General features: G+C 45.6%; 1 protein-coding gene across 3 annotated transcripts in view; it reads left to right on the top strand.

Annotated features, from left to right (window-relative positions):
• The window catches only part of GRIA1 (glutamate ionotropic receptor AMPA type subunit 1), a 306,086-nt gene that overhangs the window by 185,624 nt on the left and 97,905 nt on the right, over window positions 1-22,557 (top strand). For all 3 annotated transcript variants that reach the window (XM_082725138.1, XM_082725137.1, XM_082725136.1), the window contains exons 8-10: window positions 5,764-5,868; window positions 18,991-19,101; window positions 19,800-20,006. In XM_082725138.1, coding sequence (XP_082581264.1) covers window positions 5,764-5,868; window positions 18,991-19,101; window positions 19,800-20,006 — 423 coding nt within the window. The remainder of the gene's footprint in view (window positions 1-5,763; window positions 5,869-18,990; window positions 19,102-19,799; window positions 20,007-22,557) is intronic.

Below are 22,557 nucleotides of genomic sequence, written 5' to 3'. Positions count from 1 at the left end.
GGCTGTTGTGTGTTCTCGTCTGGGGCCAACTACTGGAGATAAGAGAAGGCAAGACCTACCCCCAAGAAACTCTCTTCAGCCTCTAGTGGGGGGTGACCTGGCGGGGGTAGAGAACTAGCCATAAACACAAAACCCCAACATTCTGATCCTAAGATCAGCTATTCAAACAGATTCCTTTTTAAATCTTTGTTAAGAATCTACAATCACACACACACACAAATCTACAATCACAAGAATCTGTTGATGAATGAGACCTTAGAAAATACTGACTTCCATTTTCTCTTACTTTATAGTTGAGGTAGCTGACCCCGAGTGGGCAGTAACTCAACCAGGGTCACACAACAGCTTAGCAGCAGAGACTGGAGGAGACATCCATCCTCCTCCTGCCTCAGGCCTGTCCTGTGGACCCCTGAGCCTTTGCTTGGACATATGGAGCTCTAGGGCCTTCCACACAATCACAGCCACTGTCCAGACCTTTCATCTTCTAGACCCAACTCTTGAAAAACTCACGCCACTGGGGAGCAACTGCATGCCCACAGCAGGCAAGGTAAATCCCACTGACTGCCTGTGGAACCCATGGTTGAGGGCTCAGGTCTCTGCTGCCCTAACCACCGGCCTTCAGGCCTCACATTGGAAAGAGGCCTGTAGTGTTCAACTTGTGTGAGAACTAGGCTGCATGTGACTTAGGGCTGAAGGATAAGCCCATCATTCTAAAAAGAATGGTACAGCCAGCTCTGGTGTGTTGAGGGGTTCCTAGGTACATGAGGTTCTCAACATACTTTACATGTTTGGTCTCATTGAGTCGATACTCTGAGGTAGCTAGTTTTATTAATTGTGCTTTATAAATGGAACAAATGAGCTTCAGAGGTATTTTTTAAATTTCCCAAAATTACATAGCTGGTTAGTGGTAAAACATTAAAATTGGAACTCCAACCCCCATCGACTTGCTACTCACTGTGTGTATGTAACTACTCTGAAGTCTCGGAGGTCTGGGCCAGCAGGGGAGACACAGTGGTCCAGCTAGCAATAGCACATGCCCTTGAATAGTATCTGTGCACCCCCATAAGCTCATCCTGCTGTAATTTCCCCAGCAGCAGAGTGAAGGTAACCAGCCGCCTGCCTGCCCCATGCCTGACAGCTGGGGAGCCGTTCAGCATACTAATGAGCCCACGTCCTGGAAAGCCCCAGTGCTCCAGGAAGGAGTGGACATTTGGGTGCCCATAAGTCAGCTTCTGGCTGGCAGAAAAGAACCAGCTCCCCGAGTCAGGCTGTTAGCATTTGGATGTCGTAGGCCCATCGAGGATATGACTTTTAAAAGCTCTAGACTCTTTTTCCCAGAAAAATGCACACATGTAGATTCATCCATTTTTGTATGACAAGGAGACAGAGGACGATGTACACTCCTAGAAGCCCATCCCAAGACTTCAGGTGAAGAATAGTTTCCCTAAATAATAATCATACTTCTTAGTCTTTGTGTTTGCAACCTGTCAGCCAGTGATCAAGCATATCAAAGTGAAGGCATCCCCAGCATTCTGCCAGCTGAGATCTGGGGTGGTGTGGGCATTGGGGGTATAAGACACAGTTCCTGCCTTTCAGGACTCAAGACCCATTTTTCAACGGAAGACAAACTCAAGAAATGCTAGCTATAAAAGTGTGGATTAAGGGCTAAATAACACAGCCAAGCTCTCAGTCCTTTGGATGGTCACAACAGAATGCCATGACTGAGGAATGTGGACATCAACATGGCTTCCTATAAGAATGGGACTGGGACTTTAAGTACGGAGACCATATAATTTATCATCCAAACCGGGACACTTACGAGTAAAAGAGAGAAAGCTATTACCAGTTATTCCTGAACAAGAGATGTAGACTGAAACTAGCCCAAGCCAACTGAGATGGATGGTCATGAAAGCCTTAAAGGAAGGATAAATTCAAACAGAGAGTGCATTGGGCTTTGGAGGGTGTGGGTAGAGATATAAATCATATCCAGCAAGAGACCAGAGTCAGGACATCATACTTGGCTGTTAGGGAGTTAGGAAGAGAAGAGCTGGGTTCTCACTGTGACTCCACCAAGCTCTAGCTTGAAGTTCTTGGACTAACTGCTCAACTTTTCTGGCACTGATTTCCTCATCTCCTAAATGTACGTAATTCTTTTAACACTGCCTGTCTCATTGGCTTGTCACAAGGCTCAAAATAAAACAAAATGAGACAAAACAAAAAAAGGAAAAGAAAAAGAAAAGAAAGAAGAATGTAAAAACTTCTTTGAACATGGGGGCAACTGAATGAGATAATTAAGGCCAAGTTCTTCTTCCCATTGTACAGATGGGTAAGTGGGAGCTCAGAGGGATCCTGACTTGCCCTGGCCAGAATAAACAGAATGTGGTCCACTGGGACCTAGTCCCACACCCAGTAGGAACTCAGGAGGAGGGGCCAAGAGGAGGGGATCCACCTGAAAGGCAGCCACAAAGAGGTTACAGAAGCCCTGGGTCCAGAACATCCCTGCTGCCTCCCCCAGGAATAGGGGGTGAAGAAATCTGCAGTGTTGATACCTCAAACACTGGAGACACCACCCAGCATTCTTCAGGCACCAGGCAGGAAAGAAAGGCTGTCCTTTAGCATCTCATTGGCAGCAGACTCTGAGCTGACCCCCAACGGCACTTGCAGGAAAGCACAGCTAATTTTCTGTTTTTCACAGAGGGAGCTGGCAGGCGCCAGGATGGCGATGGGAGTTCCAGGAAGCAAGAACTAAGGGGAAACCCAGTCTGACCCCAGTCTCCCTCGGATGGGTAATGGGGGGCTGAGGGCCAAGAAACTCAGCCGTGACGGATAGGACGGCAGTTTCCTGACTGGCCCGAAGTGGACGTTTCTGAGAAGCTGCTGCTTCTGACTATGAATTCAGACCGTCCACATAAATGGTTTTGGGTTGAGCCATTCAGTTGACCTCTCCTTGCTCTGCCATCATGGAAGGGTGATTCTGGGATATCTCCTTTTTCATGCTTTAATTTATTTCAGCATTTGTAAGTCTTGGCTTCTCCCCAACTAGATGGTAAGAGCCTCCAGCTGCCCCATACCTCTCACGACTTACTATAAATCCTGAACCCAAGTGCCATAAGCTCAGAGTCTCAATACTCCTATCTGTAAAATGGGCAAAGTAACTGCTGCTCTTGCTCCTTACTGGGTTTCTCTGAATGTCAAATAAACATCTTCCTGTGAAAACACATGACAATGCAAGAGTCCCACAGGTATGGAGCCTAGAATTTTGCTAGTTTCTTTTGGAAACTGAGAAAGGCTTGTAAAAATGACAGTGACAAGACCTCCATTTGTGCTGAGAGAGTCCCTGCTCTGAGATAACATCTAAGCAGACTGAAGGCTTCAATGTTAAAGTCATCTTATTTGTCCATACCTTATGCGCCCTCTACCCCAAAGTCATAGCAGCAACCGTCCTTGTCATCCTCATCATTCAAATAATGTACACTTTACATGGAACATTCATGTCCAGGGAATATGTGAAGCACTTCCGTTCTTTGAAGAGAAAACCAAGAAACAGGGAGGCTCAATGACCTGCTCATGGCCGAGTAATTAGGCATGACCAGGGCACGGCGGGGGAAATGCCCAGCGGAAACAGCGGGGAGGCATGGAGACCATACTGCCGGGCACATTTCAGAGCCTAGAAAGACAGCACTGTCCCCTGTCTGAGAGGCCACTTGGCATCATCAGTGAAGATACTGGAATGTAACAGAAGCCCTGGATTTTAGGCCTGCCTTTGACCCTGGAATGTCTTAAGTCTGGAACAAATCAGTTTACCTTCCAGAGATCTGGTTTCTCCCACATAAGGGAAGATCAACTCTAAATGGCATAACTCAGGGTTCCTGTATATGAAGATGAATAGGCATGGAAGTGTTTCATAAACATGAAACACTTGACAAATGGTGGTAGTTCTTATCGAATCTATTACTAACAATAAAAATAACAGCTGGTCTTTGTTGAATACTCACCACGGGGCCAGCATCGATCGTAAAATATCTCACTTAATCCTTAAAACAACCTTAAGACATAATTAACTCTTAGTTGGTCCCATTAAACAAGTGAGGAAACTGAGTCATAGAAATATTACACAATTTATACTAATATACCATACTGATAACCGATGTGATACGTGAGACTGGGGCCGAAGCACAGATGCCCATTTGGATCATTAATGACACCCCTCTTTCTGTTTGGGAAAAACGGTCATCTGCACATGTGTCTCAGTCTGTTTTCCCAAATGAGTTACATAAACCAGTACTCGGAACCTGAATGAATGGGAAAGCCAGAGATGGACAAGAGATGGGAAGGTGAGAAAGAGAAGTTGCTGACGGACTGGGAAGGCTCCCTCCCTCTCATTCTTCCTAGGAGGATCTACGCTTTGTTTTCTCTCTGAAAGGCAAAGCCAGCCTAGACTTTTCTAGAGTGAGGATTTCATCTGAGAGAGTGAAGAGCTTCTGTATAATTTGTTCAGTGCTCTGGGCCTGTCATGGCCTCCCCACTGAGACTTCACACCCGAAGGTGATGAGAGGGTCATCCTCAGAGCAGTCAGTCTCCCTCTCTGTCTTTCTCTCTTTCTGCTCCCCCACCCCTTCTCTCAAATACACACACCCACCCCCAGCTATTCTTATACCTTCTGAGGGCATAGGAGCTGCTCACTGTCAGAAAAAAATAAAACCCTGTAAGTCTTCCTTTTAAGCTATTTGAAGGGGGAAGTAAACATTATGGGGTTATAGGGCCAGGTTCCTATTGGTGACAGGTAGACACTTACCTCACTGGCCTTAGGCCACACTGATCTAAGGACACATGATGGTGGGTCACCGTAAGAGAATGTGTTTTCTTGTACCAGAGCAGATGGCATACAGCTAGACTCTTCCTTCACTGGAGGGTGGACTTGGGTGAGAATTACTGGTCATCTACAGAGTGGCAGACTTGGCCCTAACGCTCTTGAATCTCACATGCTGACCACTTGACCTTTTATACGATCTTGAAGATGTGAGGCCACGAAAGTTTGATCTGACTCATTTGTGGAAAAAAAATCCCATGCAGCCTATTTGGGGCTGAACACAAATTTTGTTTTAACCAGCTGAGGCTTCTTTAAAGCCCTGCATGCTCTGGTCTTAACATGAAGACAGGGCTGGAATTTTAGCAACTGGGGGACTTAGGGAGGTGAACCATCCAAGGTCACTTTGGTTTCCCAGGGTCAAATTCCCAGTTCCAGGTCTTCAGATTCCCACATTTTTATTCCTCAGCCTCACAAGGGAACGAAGAAACCATATTCAAAACCTGAGGCATTGTAAGGCTGCTGCTTCTCCTGACTCACCAGGAATGGCACACTGGTCCCTTTCTTTCACAGACCTCCTCCTGTTTCTCCACAAAAGGCATGTGTCTGGGGGGCGGTGCCATCTGTGGTATGGTCATAATGGGGGTTGTTCTATTAGGGATGGTGCAGAGATTTCTTCTTAGAATCTACTTTGATCCATGGTTACTATATGCTTAAGGCAACAGACAAAAAATGTTTCCAGGATAAATCTCAGTTTGGTAGGAAAGAGAACTGTGCTGTCATGGCGATGTCTGCTATGGGCAGGGAAGTAGCAAGGGTTTTTAGTAGCCATGTTATTCCAAGACCTCATCCCATGTAAGCTTCTCAGGTTCTGGATTTTTGCTTCCACAGAAAAAACAAACAAGTAGAAATGGGACTTCTGAGATCATAGCTCACTACTTGGCTTTCCTTTCCAGGTGCGGTTTGAAGGCTTGACAGGAAATGTGCAGTTTAATGAGAAGGGACGCCGGACCAACTACACCCTCCATGTGATTGAAATGAAGCATGATGGCATCCGAAAGGTAAAGGCAAAGGGAAGAGAGGGCTGAGTGGTGCAGAGAGCCAGAGTGGAGGGCCTTGTGGACTTGGTCTCTTTGAAGAGACTCAGGCAATAAGGATTCTAGACTCAGCTCTGCCACTAACCAGCTGGGATTTTGGGCAAGTCCCTTTCTCTGAGAATTAATTCACCTGATTGCAAAATAGAGATAAAAACCTCTACCTTTGTCTAGGATATTAGTGAAGATCCAAAGGATGGGAAAGCACTTTGAAAATATAAAGTAATCATTGTGTATGAAAGCTACTGCTTTCCCTGAGGGATTCTGAAGAACTTGAGAATGATGGTTATTGATGAAGTTAAACCATTTCCTCCTGATTCACACTTAATTACATCTATATGTGTGTGCATTTATGTATTAATATATAGTAGATTTGTGTATAATTTTTTAGACTACATTCAGATCCTTGGAAAAGCATTCACAATTTTACCAGACCCTGTGTTCTCTGGGCTCTGCCAGTTTCTCCACGCTTGACCTTGGACACTCCTTCTCTTCCTCTCATGATTCCAGTCATTCTGGTCGACTTTCACTTCCTTGAATATATCATGTTCTTCCTCCCCTTGAAGCTTTCACACCTATTCCCTCTACCTGGAACTCTCTCTACACCAATCCCCTCTCTTTCTAGGGCAACTCTTCCTCTGCCTTAAGCACTTCAAGTAAATGTCGCTCCCTAGGGAAGCCTTCCCTGCCCCTGCCCTTGCCTCATGGCAGCCTCTATTTTTCTCCCCAAGGTCACCAGCCAGTCTGTGGAAGAGGTGGGATTCTGGTCTGGATTCTGACCTTTCCTCCCTCCATGCTCTTTCTGTCACATTCTTTATTCCTTATGGTGGCATGATGCAGTGGCAAGAGGCATGGATGGCATAGTACGGCAGAATGTTAGAAGATTGCCATGGATCAGAGCGTTGACTCTGGAATTCTGACACTCAATCCCGGCATCGCCCACCACTTATCAGTCTGATTCTGGACAAGTTATTCAGGTTCTTCATGCCTTAGTTCTCTCATCTGGTAAATGGGGATCACCATAAGTAATGCCAACCTCATAGGCTCATTGATAGGTTTACATGATTCCACATGTGCAGAAGTTCTAAGTGCTGGGCCTGGCACATTGAAAGCAAGGTCTTCATCTCTCAAACACAATGCTCTCTGTGCCTGTGATGTCAAATACAGTTGCTGCTAGCCGTTATGGCTTTTTATTTTTTTATTTTTTTTATATATTTGATAGAGATCACAAGTAGGCAGAGAGGCAGGCGGGGGTGGGGGAGCAGGCTCCCCACTGAGCAGAGAGCCCCATAAGGGGCTCAATCCCTGGATCCTGAGATCATGACCTGAGCTGAAGGCAGAGGCTTAACCCACTGAGCCACCCAGCTGCCTGCTGTGTATGGCTATCTAAATTTAATTTTTAATTAATCAAAATGGAAAAGTCAATCCCTCAGTTGCACTAGCCATGTGGTAAATGTTCAAGGGCCCCATGTGGCTAGCAGCTACCATACTAGTCAGCACAGATGGAGACAGCTTCCATCATCACAGAAAGCTCTACCAGACAGCTCTGCTTATGCTCTCTTCCCAGACCCTTTGCTCTTTTCTCTGGAACCTCACCTTCCATGTCATAGTCTATCTTACCACATCCCATTCGCCAAGGCTATATTCGTTTTCTATCACAGGCCACAAATTGTGCTGGGGACCCCCTGGGCTAAAATCAAGGTATTAGCAGGGCTGTGAACATTCGAGAGAATCTGTTTCTTTGTGTTTTCCACTTTCTTCTAGAGACTGCCCATATTTCTTAGTTCCTGTTACCCTTCCTCATCCTCAAACCCAGCAACATTGATCTCTCTGACCCTTCTCCCATCCTCACATCTTCTGACCACAGCCAAGAAAGGTTCTCTGCTTTAAAGAATCCATGTAGTTAGTTTGGGCACCCCCCCCCCCAGATAATCCAGGATAATCTCCCCATCTCAAGGTCTATAACCGTAATCACATCTGCAATGTCCCTGCTGCCACGTCAGGTGACATGTTACAGGTTCTGGGGAAGGAGCATGGACATGATCAGCAGGGCCACGACCCTGTCTACAACAAAGTCCAGGTCTCTGTGTCTCTTCTCTAGTGTCATGCCTTCCACACCCAATAGAAGCCATCTCTTGCCCTCCTGTGTTCCCACAGCACACTGCCCCCTGTTGCAAGGCTATTTACACAAAGCCCATACTCCTCCTAGACTGTGAACCCTTTGAGGGCCCGGCACACATTTCCCACCTTTTACTGGGCACACGTCAGGACCCAGCTACCGTAAGCCCACAACCTCTGCTAACTTTCAGTAAGCGCCAAACAAGGGCTCCCTATCTGGCTATGATGATAACCATTAGGGGCCTAACCACTTTCCTAACCACCTTTGGCACGGCGATCGCACAATGGCATTGACCCTGGGGACTAAATCTGCAGCAAGAACTGCTCATCCAGAAACAGTCCAAGTCTGAGTTCATTTCTCTCATCCCCTGTTCTGACTCCTGCACTGGAAAAGACACCTACTGGGTTACTTAGCTCTTAGAATCCTCATCTACACAAAATGGGGACATATCATGTTTGTTCTGGCAGCCAATCCTTGTTCAGTGAAAGTTACCTAGGTGAGTGGTTACTGACAGATATGGTCAGTGGCCAGGGGGTAGCACGTGACTAAAGTCTGAACACACTGGGATGACTTTTTTTTTTTTTTAAAGATTTATTTATTTATTTATTTGACAGAGAGAGATCACAGGTAGGTAGAGAGGCTGGCAAAAAGAGAGAGAAGCAGGCTCCCTGCCGAGCAGAGAGCCCGATGTGGGACTCGATCCCAGGACCCTGAGATCATGACCTGAGCCGAAGGCGGCGGCTTAACCCACTGAGCCACCCAGGCACCCCTGGGATGACTTGTTTATCTTTTTCAAAGAATTTCAGTCTTTGGTGTGGTTGTGAAAACTATCAGCCTTCGTGATACAGCTCTCCTTTTCTCCACGCATTAACGCAGGCAAGGCCAGCCCAGTAGGCTGCCTAAGGTCTCACAGTGAGCTATGAATAAATGGGCACCTGAATTTGGGCCCCATGACTCTCCAGGCCACATTCATCTTGCTGCAGCCACTGTCACAGCTAAGTGGCTCAAGTGACACAACTGGAACATTTCCAGTGATTGGTGGCCCCGGGGAGGGTGGGGGGGGGGCTCAGAGTATTTTGCTGCCCTTAGAAGGGACACCAGTTATGTGATCTCCTTCCCAGACCATCTTCCTTTCTGATGCAAAGAAGGGTGGGGGGGGGGGTGTCATCCCCTGCAGCATACATGAAAACACTGAAGTCGTTCTTTTGTGGAAGGCCTTGGGCAGGCAAGTGAGCGGCTCCTAGTAGCAAGTTGCTGACCGTGGTTGCACCTGGGCTCTCCCTCAGAGTCCTCAGAATGGCCTATTTCCCTCAGGGAAGAAAAAAATACTGCTATTTCCTGCTGGATAAAATGGGCATGTGTCTACTATCTGTGAGCAGTTGTGAGTTTGTCAGAATTAAAACATGGATGTTATCCAGTTCTTTTCCCTCCAGGGTAATGGGGTAGTTGAAAATAAAGTCAGATTCTTCTCTACACATGAGCAGCAGGCTAGATATTTTGGGGACATAGTGGTGATGAGATAAGGACAAAGAGAAGGCAGAGGCTTCTACGCTGGCCCTGTCATCGCCCAGCGGGGTGGCCTTAAGTTCCCCGGGGTCTTTAAAATGAGTGAGAAGTGCTGGGCTGTGCAACCCCTGATTCCTCTCTGCACTGATCCCTTGGATGTCAATGCAGGTGACAGCATCTTTGTCAGCCTCACCCCTGTAAGTCATACTGTCCCTCTCCTGGCTGGACTGTGGCTTCCTCAGTGTGAGTGGGGTTAGGGACCCTCCCAGCTGACCAAATGCCCATTGGTGTGAACTTCCCCAATCACTCCTCCTGGGAATAGAGGTCTCAGCCCTTAGCATTGACCCTAAGCTTCACCAGAGACTGTGGGGAGCCCCCTCATCTCAAGACTTGCACTTCATCAAGAATTCTCCTCAGGAGGCACCGTAGCAAGATCAGCGGTGCCCAACTTCTGGGAATAGAAGAATTACCTGGAAACCTCGTTAAAAAATATAGATTCCTGGGTCCCAACAGCTGGACACTCCGCTTGTAGAGCGCAGAGAGGAGGCTCACGGGTGTCCACATTTAAGAAGCCTGGTCCTGAGCTAGGCGGCTAATGGTGCCCTAGGTGGTCTGGTGAGAAACACTGGCAGAATGGGTCTGAGCATGGGCTTTGGAGGCAGACCTGCCAAGATTTAAGTCTCTGCTTTGCTCTTCATTAGGCACGTGACCTAGAACAAGTTACCTGGCCTCTCTGCAGCTCAGTTACATCATCTCCTCCAACAGGGGGATGGATAAGATCCTGACCTGCACAGGACTGCTGTCAAAATTACAGGCAACAGTGCCTCCTGCCCCCGCTGCTTGCAGTGAGGGACTCGGAAAAGTAGCACCTGCCACGGAGTGGACGTTCAGCAGGTGTCTGCTTTGTTTCAACTCCCTTCTTTAGGCCACAGGGATTTGATTTGATTTTTTTTTTTTTTTTTGGTCTGCCTTGAGTTTGAGTGAATCAGGCCATAGGAGCCCATAGAACGGACAAATCACCAAACAGAAAGAACAGAGTAACCTTAAAATCCACGAGCAAATGGCTGCACTTTATCTTTCAGATCCCGAGGCTATTTTTCACCTTAACTTCCCAATGACTAAATTCTTGCCTAGACCAGTGGGTTCAAGCATCCTTTGTTTACAAGGAATCTGACTTTGAGAAAATCAATTCCTCCCGATCTGTGGCCTCAGGCCTTTTACTCAATCAACCTCCTAGCAAAGTAATTTCTTAGATTCAAGAGTGACCTAGTTGTGCTTGTTTTGGTGAACATTATATGGCCTTATCTGATATATGTCATAAAGAGGAGTGGCTGCTTCTTGCTTTGGGGCCTCAGGGACACTCTCCTGATCTTCTGGCCTATATCCTTGGTACTGATGTGCCAACACATCCTCCAGGTATCTGGGGCCCATCTGCCATCCCACTGAAATGTGTGTACTTCCAAGCATCCATCCATCAAACATTTAGCAGTTTCAGATGCCAAAATCATCACTGGCTCTGCTAATGCTGAATCCTCGGGAAATCTTGTTCACCAGAGGGTACTGATTTTTAGAGATCTCTGTCTGAGATTTAAAATGCCTGGCCAAATTCAGGTAAGATCACAAATTCTGATAAGTGGCTACCAAAGAAGAAGGGTAAGAGAGGTTCACCTTTCATCCAGGGGCCAGCACCGTGAACTGAATCATCTTTACCATCATCACTGGTTCTATAGCTATCTACCTGCGGGACTGCAGACATCTGCTTCTCATTAAAACTTGACTTGAGTCCCCCTGCTCTGCCCTGTCCTGCCCTGCCCTACCCCGAGGTTCTTTTTTTTTTTTTTTCAGGGTAACAGTATTCATTGTTTTTGCACCACACCCAGTGCTCCATGCAATCCATGCCCTCTCCAATACCCACCACCTGGTTCCCCCAACCTCCCACCCCCCCCCGCCTTCAAAACCCTCAGATTGTTTTTCAGAGTCCATAGTCTCTCGTGATTCACCTCCCCTTCCAATTTCCCTCAACTCCCTTCTCTTCTCCATCTCCCATGTCCTCCCTGCTTTTTGTTATGCTCCACAAATAAGTGAAACCATATGATAATTGACTCTCTCTGCTTGACTTATTTCACTCAGCATAATCTCTTCCAGTCCCGTCCATGTTGCTACAAAAGTTGGGTATTCATCCTTTCTGATGGAGGCATAATACTCCATAGTGTATATGGACCACATCTTCCTTATTCATTTGTCCATTGAAGGGCATCTTGGTTCTTTCCACAGTTTGGTGACCGTGGCCATTGCTTCTATAAACATTGGGGTACAGATGGCCCTTCTTTTCACGACATCTGTATCTTTGGGGTAAATACCCAGGAGTGCAATTGCAGGGTCATAGGGAAGCTCTATTTTTAGTTTCTTGAGGAATCTCCACACTGTTCTCCAAAGTGGCTGCACCAACTTGCATTCCCACCAACAGTGGAAGAGGGTTCCCCTTTCTCCACATCCCCTCCAACACATGTTGTTTCCTGTCTTGCTAATTTTGGCCATTCTAACTGGTGGAAGGTGGTATCTCAATGTGGTTTTAATTTGAATCTCTCTAACGATGAACATTTTTTCATGTGTCTGATAGCCATTTGTATTTCTTCATTGGAGAAGTGTCTGTTCATATCTTCTGTCCATTTTTTGATATGATTGTCTGTTTTGTGTGTGTTGAGTTTGAGTTCTTTATAGATCGAGGTTCTTATCCCTGTTCTGCCCCTCTGTGTAACTGCAGAGGACAACCTGGGCAGGAAAGCAAAGTGACACAAAGTCCTGCTGATGTCAAAAGTAATCTAAAGAATTCAGAGCCCTCCATTCCATAGGCTCTTTGGAAGTTTTTCTAGAAATCCTGGCGACCCAACTTTGGACATGTCGAATCCTCTAAGACATCATTCCAACACAAGCTTCTCTCTCTGTTTCCAGCCAGGAAATAGACCCAAAATCCCAGGCCCCCTCCACACCTACCTGGACTCCTTCAGGAACCTCCTGACCTATTAGTTGTCCTGCCTTCAGTGTCCTTGCTCTTCTATAAGTCCATGTTCCACCACAAGAACTGGAGCAGTCATTTTCAAATGTGCATCAGGTCCTATTGCTCCTCTGCTTAAAACTTTCCACTGCCATGAGCTCTTGCTCCTTTTTCTCTAGCTCATCCCTCCGCAGCTACGCCAATGTTTTTCTGTCCCTTTACCTGATGGTCTCTATCACTGCAGTTTCATGTGCTGCCTCTCCCTGTCATTCAGGTCTCTGCTCAAATGAAGTCACTTTGGAGAGGCTGTCCTCAACCAAGCTATTTAAAGTGGCCCCCACCCATCTGGCATAATCACATTACCCCATTCCATTGTTTACTTAATGCTTAGCCTTCTGATATATTCCCGTTGGTTTATTCATCTGGACTGGGGTTGGCAAACTTCAGTGTGCAGACCAAATCCAGCCCACTGCCTGCGTTTGTATAATGCATGAGCTAATAGTTTTTACATTTGTAATGGCTGAAACAAATCAAGACAGCTGCTTCATGATATGTGAAAATTTTACAAAATAAAATTTCAGTGTCCATAAATAAAGATTCTTTGGAACACAGCCCCATTCATTTGTTTAGATGAGGTCCATGGCTGCTTCTGCATGCCAGCCCTGAGATGAGGAGTTGCAACAGGGGCTCTATGACCCACAAAGCCCAAGACATTCACTGTCTGCTTCTTTACAGATGAAGTTTGCTGACCATTGGCCTGCATATATATTATCTTTCTTTTCCCTTCTTCTCCACCTCCCTACCACTAAAATGTCAGCCCTCTAAAAGCAAGGACCACAGTTGTATTCTTTATTATCTCCTCAGTGCCTGCAGTATATTGACACATAGTAAGCACATGCAAATAAAGGGTTGTTTATTAAATGAGTGGCCAGTGTACTTACTGGATGTTGCTGGGCAACCAGACTGCCTACTGTTCTGGCCCATATGTCCAGAGATCTGCCAGCAAATATGAAAAAACGTGCTGGCAACTTTGAAGTAACTCTTAAAGTAGAATTCAAAGTCCTACATAAATGTATTACATTCACATCCTTTGAATGTGTTAGTTAAGATAACCTTAGGATTGCATGGAGCACTGGGTGTTACACGGAAACAATGACTCTTAGAACACTACATCAGAAACTAATGATGTACTAATGATGTACGGTGACTAATGTAACATAATTAAAAAAAAAAAAAGATAACCCTAGGTTCCATGATGGATAAACTCAGAATTCTTAGCTGTTTAATGCAATAGATGTTTCTTATTCTCCTGGTGACCAGTATTGGGGCTGAGGGCTCTGGGTGAGACCCAGGCTTACAGAAGCTCCACTGTCTGCTTCATCTTTCTGGCTGTCAATATCTAGCTAACAAAGAGGAAGACCTTGCCCTGGAGATTCGGGGGAGCGAGGCTAGAAGAGAGATACATGACTTCTGCTGCATTCCATGGGCCAGAACCCCATCACCTGCCCCACCTAGATGCCAGGCAGGCTGCAAATTGTAATTGCTGGCTAGAGAGCCACATCCCACCAACATCTCAATGCTAGGGAAGGAGAAGAAGAATCCCTACTGGTCATTTAGTTGTCTTGGCCGCAATAGGCAACTGACTTTTTAAAAAATGTATCATAATGGGTCTCGTTTTTGGAGGTCCTGACTATGGTTGCAGAGGCAGATGTGTAAATTTGACTTGCCAACTGTGCGAGGTAGATCAATGGAATTTACTGCTCTATAATCATCTCTTCTTAGACTTCATTCACTTAAAAAAAAATCTGATCTAACATCTAGACTCATTTCCTACCTTCAAAGAATCTTTAGAGGTAGATGGAAACAGGAGATCAAAAATTATAACTGGTCCCAGGAGAAGACCTCTCACTGTTAGAATTGTTTAAATCCCCTTCTGAATAGTGGGCCCTATTCTTTACCCAACCACTAACTCTGATTTACTTTCAGAGAGAATCAAAGGTCCTGCATATCCTCCATAGAGAATCAAAGTGCTGTATAATAATCCAACCAATTTCTCTAAGAAAGGAAAATTTGCTCTCATCTCTGAAGTGGAGTTTCTCTTCAAAAAGCTTTGCCAACTTTCTTTGCATCGAGCTGTGGAACCAGATTTCTCAGCCTGCTAGCTTACGTGAGGTGCAAGCCGGGTTCTGGTATCACCCCGATCTTCTGACTGGCAATATTGTTTTATTTCCCTACATAGAATAAACTTGTTTACAACATTTAACTGTTCCTCTAGCTTTTGATATCAAAGAAACCATATATAAGCCAAGCTATACAATCATTTTAATAGATTTCAATTTAACACTAGTGCCATGATACTGGCTTGGAAAGGCCAATGTCTTTAAAAATTAAAATCTCTTTCTAAGCCATACAGATCTGGTCTATACAGATTTATCTTGCTTCCCCTGCCCCTTTTATCAAAGTAATGTGGGATTTTGGAGCAACATTTTATAGTTTAGGGAATACTTACCCTGCATATAAATAGGGTTACTTGCCAAATGAATTTGAGAAATGCTCTATGATATATACTTCTTTTGGAGATTGATAATTTTCAAAAAGTAAACTGATCCTAAAATGTCTTATACTACAGAAACCTGTTAGCCTTCTACTAGGCATTACCCTACTAAAATCATTTCTTAGTTTACTGACAACGTAATATGAGCCACACACTGTGCCCATTTGGTATATGCATGAACTCATTTAAGCCTCAGCAGCCCCAAGAGACAGATATTCTATCAGATACTCAGATACTTTCGATGTATCTGTTCTACAGAGCAGGAACTGGGGCCCACTGAGGTCAGGTAACTGGCCCTAAGGTTAGTAATTAGGAAAGTCTATCTTTTATTTATTTATTTTTAAATTTTATTTATTTATTTATTTATTTGACAGACAGAAATCACAAGTAGGGAGAGAGGCAGGCTCCCTGCTGAGCAGAGAGCCCAATGCGGGGTTTGATCCCAGGACCCTGAGATCACGACCTGAGCCAAAGGCAGAAGCTTAACCCACTGAGCCACCCAGGCACCCTGGAAAGTCTACCTTTTAAACCATGTCTTCTATGCTAGAGATTTATGTCTTGACTATCAAGCCCCCACTTTAAAAAGACAATACCTAATAATACATTGTAAATTTTAGATAAATTAGCTGCCTGTCAAAGGAGGCAACTTGCTCTGTACTGATGGTTTGAGTAGGAGCAGCTAAACCTGTGCTAATTGTGAGGGAGGGAAGGAGGGAGGAAAAGGAAAGGAAGGGAAAGGAAAGGGGAAGGGAAGGGGAAGGGAGGAGGGAAGAAAAGAAAGGGAAGGAAGGATGGGGGGAAGGAAAAGGAGGAGAAAGGAAAAGGGAACGAAAACCCCTTAGCATCATCTGTGGGTTAAAAAATGATACTTACCACCCTTCCCCCAAGTTTGTGTAGAGCATATTAAATAATCTAACCTTTGAGGTCATTGCCCTGGCTTCAATGCCCTGCCACTAATCTGCTATATATGTGTGTGTGTGTGTGTGTGTGTGTATGTGTATGTATGTGTGTGTATATATATATATATATATATATATATATAGTCTGTATAGGTCAGATCATTTGATTTCCTCAGGCTTTCTCATCCCATCTATAAAACACAGAAAATCCCAAGCCTGTCTGTGCTATTTGCATGTCACAAAAAGCAAAAGAGTTAAATGTTGTGAAAGTACCTTGGAAATTGTTTAAAAATGTGCATAGTGGTACAGTACAATACTGGTTTTAAACATTTTCAGAGGGCTCCTTGTTAAAGGGAATCCCAATATGTGAAAAGGCTAAAAAGCCAGAGCTGTTTTAAAGGAGGGATGAGGAACCCAGAACTCGCCCCCACTTCCTAACCCCTCACCCACCTTCCATAAAAGTGGGGAAAGGTCCCCACAGATGCCCCAGGGTTCCAGGGGGCACTGGCCTAGGATAGTGAGGGAAACAAGACTCTATCCGGGTTTTGCACAAGTCCCCTCGTCACTCTCTATAAAAGGAAGGGATTAGAAGGAACAATTCTTCATGCCTCTTCTAGCTCTGATGTTCTGGAGCTCTAAGTTTCTGGTTCTTGTGTCATTAGAGAGAAATTTTTCCTTTCATGTTCTCTAAAGGTGCCTCACACAAGCAGCATGCACGTTCCTGCACTGAGGACGGATCTTGGCCCAGAGATAGGCCCGAGAGATAGGCCTCTCAGTGGTCTCAGCACTGACAGGGTCCATTGTGGATGTGCGTGTTTCCTTAACAAACATTACCTAAGCTGCTTCTTTGTGAAAGAATAAGCTGTGGTAAGAAAGGCATCCTAGAAGGAAGAGACCTCCATCTTTGTCCACCAGGAGCCCATGGCACCATGGAGAGATGGGGACGGACAGCCAAACCACAGGACCAGTGGGGACCTCTGGCTCTGTTCACCAGAAGCCTACAGCACTGTGAAAAGATGGGGACCAACCTACACACAGCCAGACCAGATGGGCGTCCCCAGTGGAGACCTACTTGAGGCACTCAGAGTGGGTAGACAGCTAACTGGAGTACCAAGGGCATGGCCCTGCAGTCAGCCTTCCTGGCTGAGAACCTGGCTCGTGACTCTGCATATCTCCGTTTCTTCATATTTAAAATGGGAATGAGGGGCGCCTGGGTGGCTCAGTTGCATTAAGCCTCTGCCTTCGGCTCAGGTCATGATCTCAGGGTCCTGGGATCCAGCCCTGCATCGGGCTCTCTGCTCAGCAGGGAGCCTGCTTCCCCCCCCCGCCTCTGCCTGCTGCTCTGCTTACTTGTGATCTCTCTCTCTGTGTCAAATAAATACATAAAATCTTTTTTAAAAAATGGGAATGATAATTAGATACCCACTTCATAGGTTTTAGTGAGAATGGAAGAAGTTAAAACATAAAACAAAACCACTCAGGAGAGCGCCTGAAACCCAGGAGGCACTCACTGTTAACTGAAATGATTCCCAGCCCAGAGTTGAGCCCCTCGTAGCAAGAACAGCACAGCCACTTTCCAGCTGCATCATCTTAGGCAGTCACAAACTCCCCTAAGCCAAATGAAATGGCACAAAAACTTTAACACATTAGCAAGAATGTAATCGGCGTCAGCAGTTACCATCCTTGTTGTTAACGGCAGTGAAACCGCAGAGAGAACTGCTTCTTTCCAACCGAGAGAACGGAGAAAGACATTAAGGTGACAATGCTATCTGAGTTGACCATTGGCGCGTGCCTCAGCCCTGGGAGCCAGAGCTGAATTCTGACCAGTGGGCAGCCTGCTCATCCTTCTATGTGTGCACTTCCAGTTCTCTTTCCCTTTGACCCAATGTCTACAGGCAGCAGAAGGACCAAAGAACAAGACACAACCGTCCCATGATAAGTAGAGATAGAGACCGAAGTGTGTGTTTGTTTGTGTATGTGTATTAGCCACACCTTTCTGCTCTTCTCAAAACTTCCCTCTTTGTTGCCGTCAGGATAAAGTCTGTTCTCTTCAGACCGGCCCATGTGCCCACTGCCCTATAGAGCTAACTCTATCTTCTAATCAGGAGCCACTGAACTTATGAATCTAGTCAGAGTCTTGCTTTCACATCTTGACCCATGTTCATGTTCTCTCCAGTCTAAAAGGCTTGGACCCAACCTCTTCATGATCTCATGTGTTGCATGTGTCCTCTCTTTCCAAATAGGCTGGGGGACTTCTTAGGTGCAAGGACTTGCTCTTAGACTTTAGTATCTCTCTCAACCCGCCAAACAGTACTCCCGGTGTTTTGCACACAGAGCTTTGCACACAACAGTGATCCAATAAATATTTGCTGAAAGACCTTGCAAAATGAGGCAGTATAAATAACCTACTGATTTAAAAAAAAAAAAAAGTTTTCAGCCAGTATTTTTAGGCACTCATACATCCTCAGTATTAAAATAGTTTGTAATTGGAAATAAGAGAAACAAATGTTAAAGGATAAAATAATCATCACCTAGGAAGTTAAATCTAGATGGAAAAATACAGTAAATCTAAAAAGAAAGCAAAAGGAATGTAATTTTTAAATTGTATGATTCCAACTACCATTCAGAATGAGCTCAGGAAAAGAAGGATTAATAGGCAGGAGGAAAAAGGGGTTGACTTATAAACATCTGCAGGAAATTAAACTTCCGCGGCCCTGGCTTGCATTGTACAAATTCAGCTGCTTTAACAGTTAAGTCCACCCTGCTTAAAGGGGGGGCACTTTCCAGGCTCAGCTCATCATGGTGAGGATGTTCATAGGGATGAGGCTGGGATAACCTGGAGAGCATTTTATCTCTCTTTGTTTTTATCTACTAATACTTTAGAGCCTGGTGTGCCCAGTATTGTATGGTGTGATGCCAAGGCCCTTGCTTTTTGGTCTGGTGTTGGCTGGTCCACAGGAGGCCAGTCCTGAAGAGCCTGGCTCATCTTCTGTCACCACCTTCCTCTCCTTAACAGATTGGTTACTGGAATGAAGATGATAAGTTTGTCCCTGCAGCCACCGATGCTCAAGCTGGGGGGGACAATTCAAGTGTCCAGAATAGGACGTACATCGTCACCACAATCCTAGTGAGTACTCGGTCCTTCATTGAGGTTATCCGGGATGCAAACCAGACCAACACAAAGGTCTTCCCCAGGAGCAAAAGTCAGTCACTCTTCTTGCCCAAACTGTGTCATAGTTAGAAAGAGGGAGTAGGAAAGGGAAGAAGTCAGAGAGGCCATTTTCAGTGTGGCTCTGCCGTGATTTCATTTTGTATCCTATGTATTGAGCCATAGTTTCCCCATATATAAAACATAATGGTGAGACTAAAATTATGGTGGTTCTCAGACTTTACATTCCCTCAGCAGAAGCCGTTTCAAAGACTTTTAGCCCAGAACCTTAGGTGCTTTATAGCCACTTTCTAAAATGGCAGTGCTGAGAATCTCAGTTATTGACCATGAGAAAGCTGGAGACTGTTTAGGGTCTACTTGCCCAGCATAGTGCCCCTAGAGGTACCTCCAAAATCTACAGAGCTCCTGGAACATAATTTCAAAAGGGGAGCCCTACATCTCAAGGGTGAAATATTCTTATTTTAAGAGTTTGCTTCCTTAACCCAAGAAGTCTTGTAATAGAGGGAGCAGAAATGCAGGACATGGATTTAGGGACTTAGAAAGCCTTCTCCAAAGTTAGCCAAGGTTGGTGAAATCCTCCTCTGCCAGGCCAAAGTCCTCCCTAGCTCTGAGTTGACCCACAACCCACATTCTCTCTCCCTCCATTTCTCCACCAGGAAGATCCTTATGTGATGCTCAAGAAGAACGCCAACCAATTTGAGGGCAATGACCGCTACGAGGGCTACTGTGTGGAGCTGGCAGCAGAGATTGCCAAGCATGTGGGCTACTCCTACCGTCTTGAGATTGTCAGTGATGGAAAATATGGAGCCCGTGACCCTGACACCAAGGCTTGGAATGGCATGGTGGGAGAGCTGGTCTATGGAGTAAGTTCTCCACTTGGGAATTGGAGGGCAGAGAGAGGGTCTGAAAGAAAATCATTTGGTGGTTGGCTGGCCCTGCCCACAGATACCTGTTGGACCCCTTACTTAGTATTGTTACTGCCGAAAAGATGAGGGCTTCAAGATCCATTATCTTTAGACATTGTCTCTCAAGGTTCCTGGTCCCAGCTTCCTCAGCCAAATCGGCTCACTCTTGTAACTTCTGCTGATCTTCATCTAACACAGGCGATAGCTGAGCTTCAGAACAAGTTTTCCCAAGGCAGACTGCTGAGTCACCACTTCCCTGCTCAAAGTCATTTATGGCCCTGCCATAGAAATATCTTCTCTGGCATTAGATGCATCCTGGATCCAACCCAACTTTCTAGTCACTCACCCCAATACTCCCTCTCTTGTACCTTTTACTGTTGCCGAACTACCCCAAGTCTTTCTGTTGCATAGAGTGCTTCCTTCCATTCCACACCCCCAAAGGCCTGTCCCTCCTCCAACGTCTGTATCAAATATTGCTCTTTCCAAGGTGTCATTTCTTTCTCCCCATAAGAGGTATAAACGCTCCTTTCTAAATCCTCTTGCCTTCTCCTGTAGGATTTAGTTTCTTCTTCTATTATCGCTTACCCTGCCTTGTAAAATAGTTACCTGTGTCATCGGAGTAGATCTCTCTGTCTTTGTGTCACTCACTACACTTGAAATAACACCATGCACAATTGCTATAAAACCTTCAATAAGTTGAAGCAGTTTTGAGAAGCCACTGTGCCTGAATTGCTTTAAGTATTTAAGGAACCACTGAGAAGTAAAAGATCTGATTCCTGTCCCCAAGGATCTTAACATTTTATGGGGTAGAAAATACAATGAGAGAGAAGAGTAAAAGATAGCACAGTTCAAGGATCAGGCAAGAGGCTGACATGAGCTTGTCTAGCCCTCAAGAGGGATATGGAAACTGAAAAGTGGCCACGTTCAAATACAGAGAAGGGCAGCCCAGGAATTTCTAGTGATAGAAATAAGAAAGAGTGGGGAAAATACTGGCCGCTTATGCAGAGGACCTGGACTGAGTAGTCAGGGCTATGGGTGGGTAAGAAATGACATGGGGAAGAGTGGATTGATTCAGTGGGCACTGGGAGATGATGAAGATACTTGAGCAGAGAAACAACAAAAGGCAACATAAGAAGACGTCAGCCACCACTTGCAGGAAAGGGGCCACTCTAGCTTCATGTGATGAAGTTGAAGGCTACAGGCTGGGTTTTTGAGCAGAAGCATATGCTAAGTCCCAGGTTGATGTTGAGTTCCAGTCAGGATGAACCAACCATTTAGGTTAAATTTCATTGTCCCATATCAGGACAATAGGAGTCTTGATGGCCTTAAGAGCCATACAAAGGGAATTCGAAGGAGAGATGTGGTAAGGAAAATCTTCCACAGGAAAGTGGCTTTTTGAGATGACCTGGTAAGATGGTTACTGTGTCGTGGAAGGGGGGTGTGTGTTGCTACCCTTGCTCCCCCCTCCTCCTCTTTCTCTCACCTTGGGAAGCTCCACTACCGACAAAGACCTGGACGGTTACTGCTGCATCTGGAGGCTGGTTTCCATGGGAACCTCCACTAGCATTCATCTTTGCCCTCATCCCATGGAACATAGTTCCCTTAGCAAAAGGCCTGTGATCCAGGCAGAACAATGGTACAGTCCTTCTGATGTCAAGCGCCCCAACAGCCAACAGTCAATGATGGGTCACTGACTCATCTGTAAGAAATCAGAGTTACCTCTGACGCCCCAGGGCCCATCCTTCCCCATCCATCTCCTCCTCTCCATCGGGCCTGTCCTGTGCAATATAAACTATATTCTGAGGACTCCTTGATGGGCCCAGTTCAGTACTCGCCTTTCAGTTTTGGTCTGGGTTTCTTTTTCTGCCCCCCTGAGAAAGAATAGAGGAGTTTAAGGAAGCATCTGTCAGCCACAAATAACTAGAAGACTGGACAAAACTCATTAGGAGGCCTCCAAATTTGTTCTTTCTGTACCTTTTAAATAACTAAACCAATCAAGGTCTCTCATCTCCCTTTTCCTCCCTCTTTTTCTTAACAAAAAGTGTAGTAGTAGCCTGTCCACAGGTAGTATGTGCCAGGTACCATGCTAAATATTTTACCCCCATTATTTCACATACTCTAACAACCCGTTAAGATAGATGTAATTATTTTTCACACTTTACAGATAAGGACATAGAGGCCCAGTGAGGGGTGGGTCATTTGGCCTAGGATAGCTAGTAAAAGCTGAGTTGTGACATGTAGCCTGGATCCCAGCTGTACTCTGGGTCCTACTGCCTCTCTACAAATCATACCATCCAATCACTGGACCGTAAGGCCACTGTTAACTGGGAATGAGAACAGCAACCACGCCTGCATTCTCAGATGTCACACCCTGCAAATAGAGTTTCTGCTTCTTGCATGGGTATGGCTTTGGGTGCAATTCATGGATGACACTCCCCCCACCCCCCCCTCCTGTCCTCCGTCTTGGTGAAGCCGAAAGAGAGTGAGTTTTTCAGACAGACACCAGGAT

The sequence above is a fragment of the Mustela nivalis genome (genome assembly GCF_964662115.1).
Source record: "Mustela nivalis genome assembly, chromosome: 3".
Classification (NCBI taxonomy): domain Eukaryota; kingdom Metazoa; phylum Chordata; class Mammalia; order Carnivora; family Mustelidae; genus Mustela; species Mustela nivalis.
Note: the sequence above shows the minus strand (reverse complement) of the source record. Positions and strands in the feature narration are given on the sequence as shown.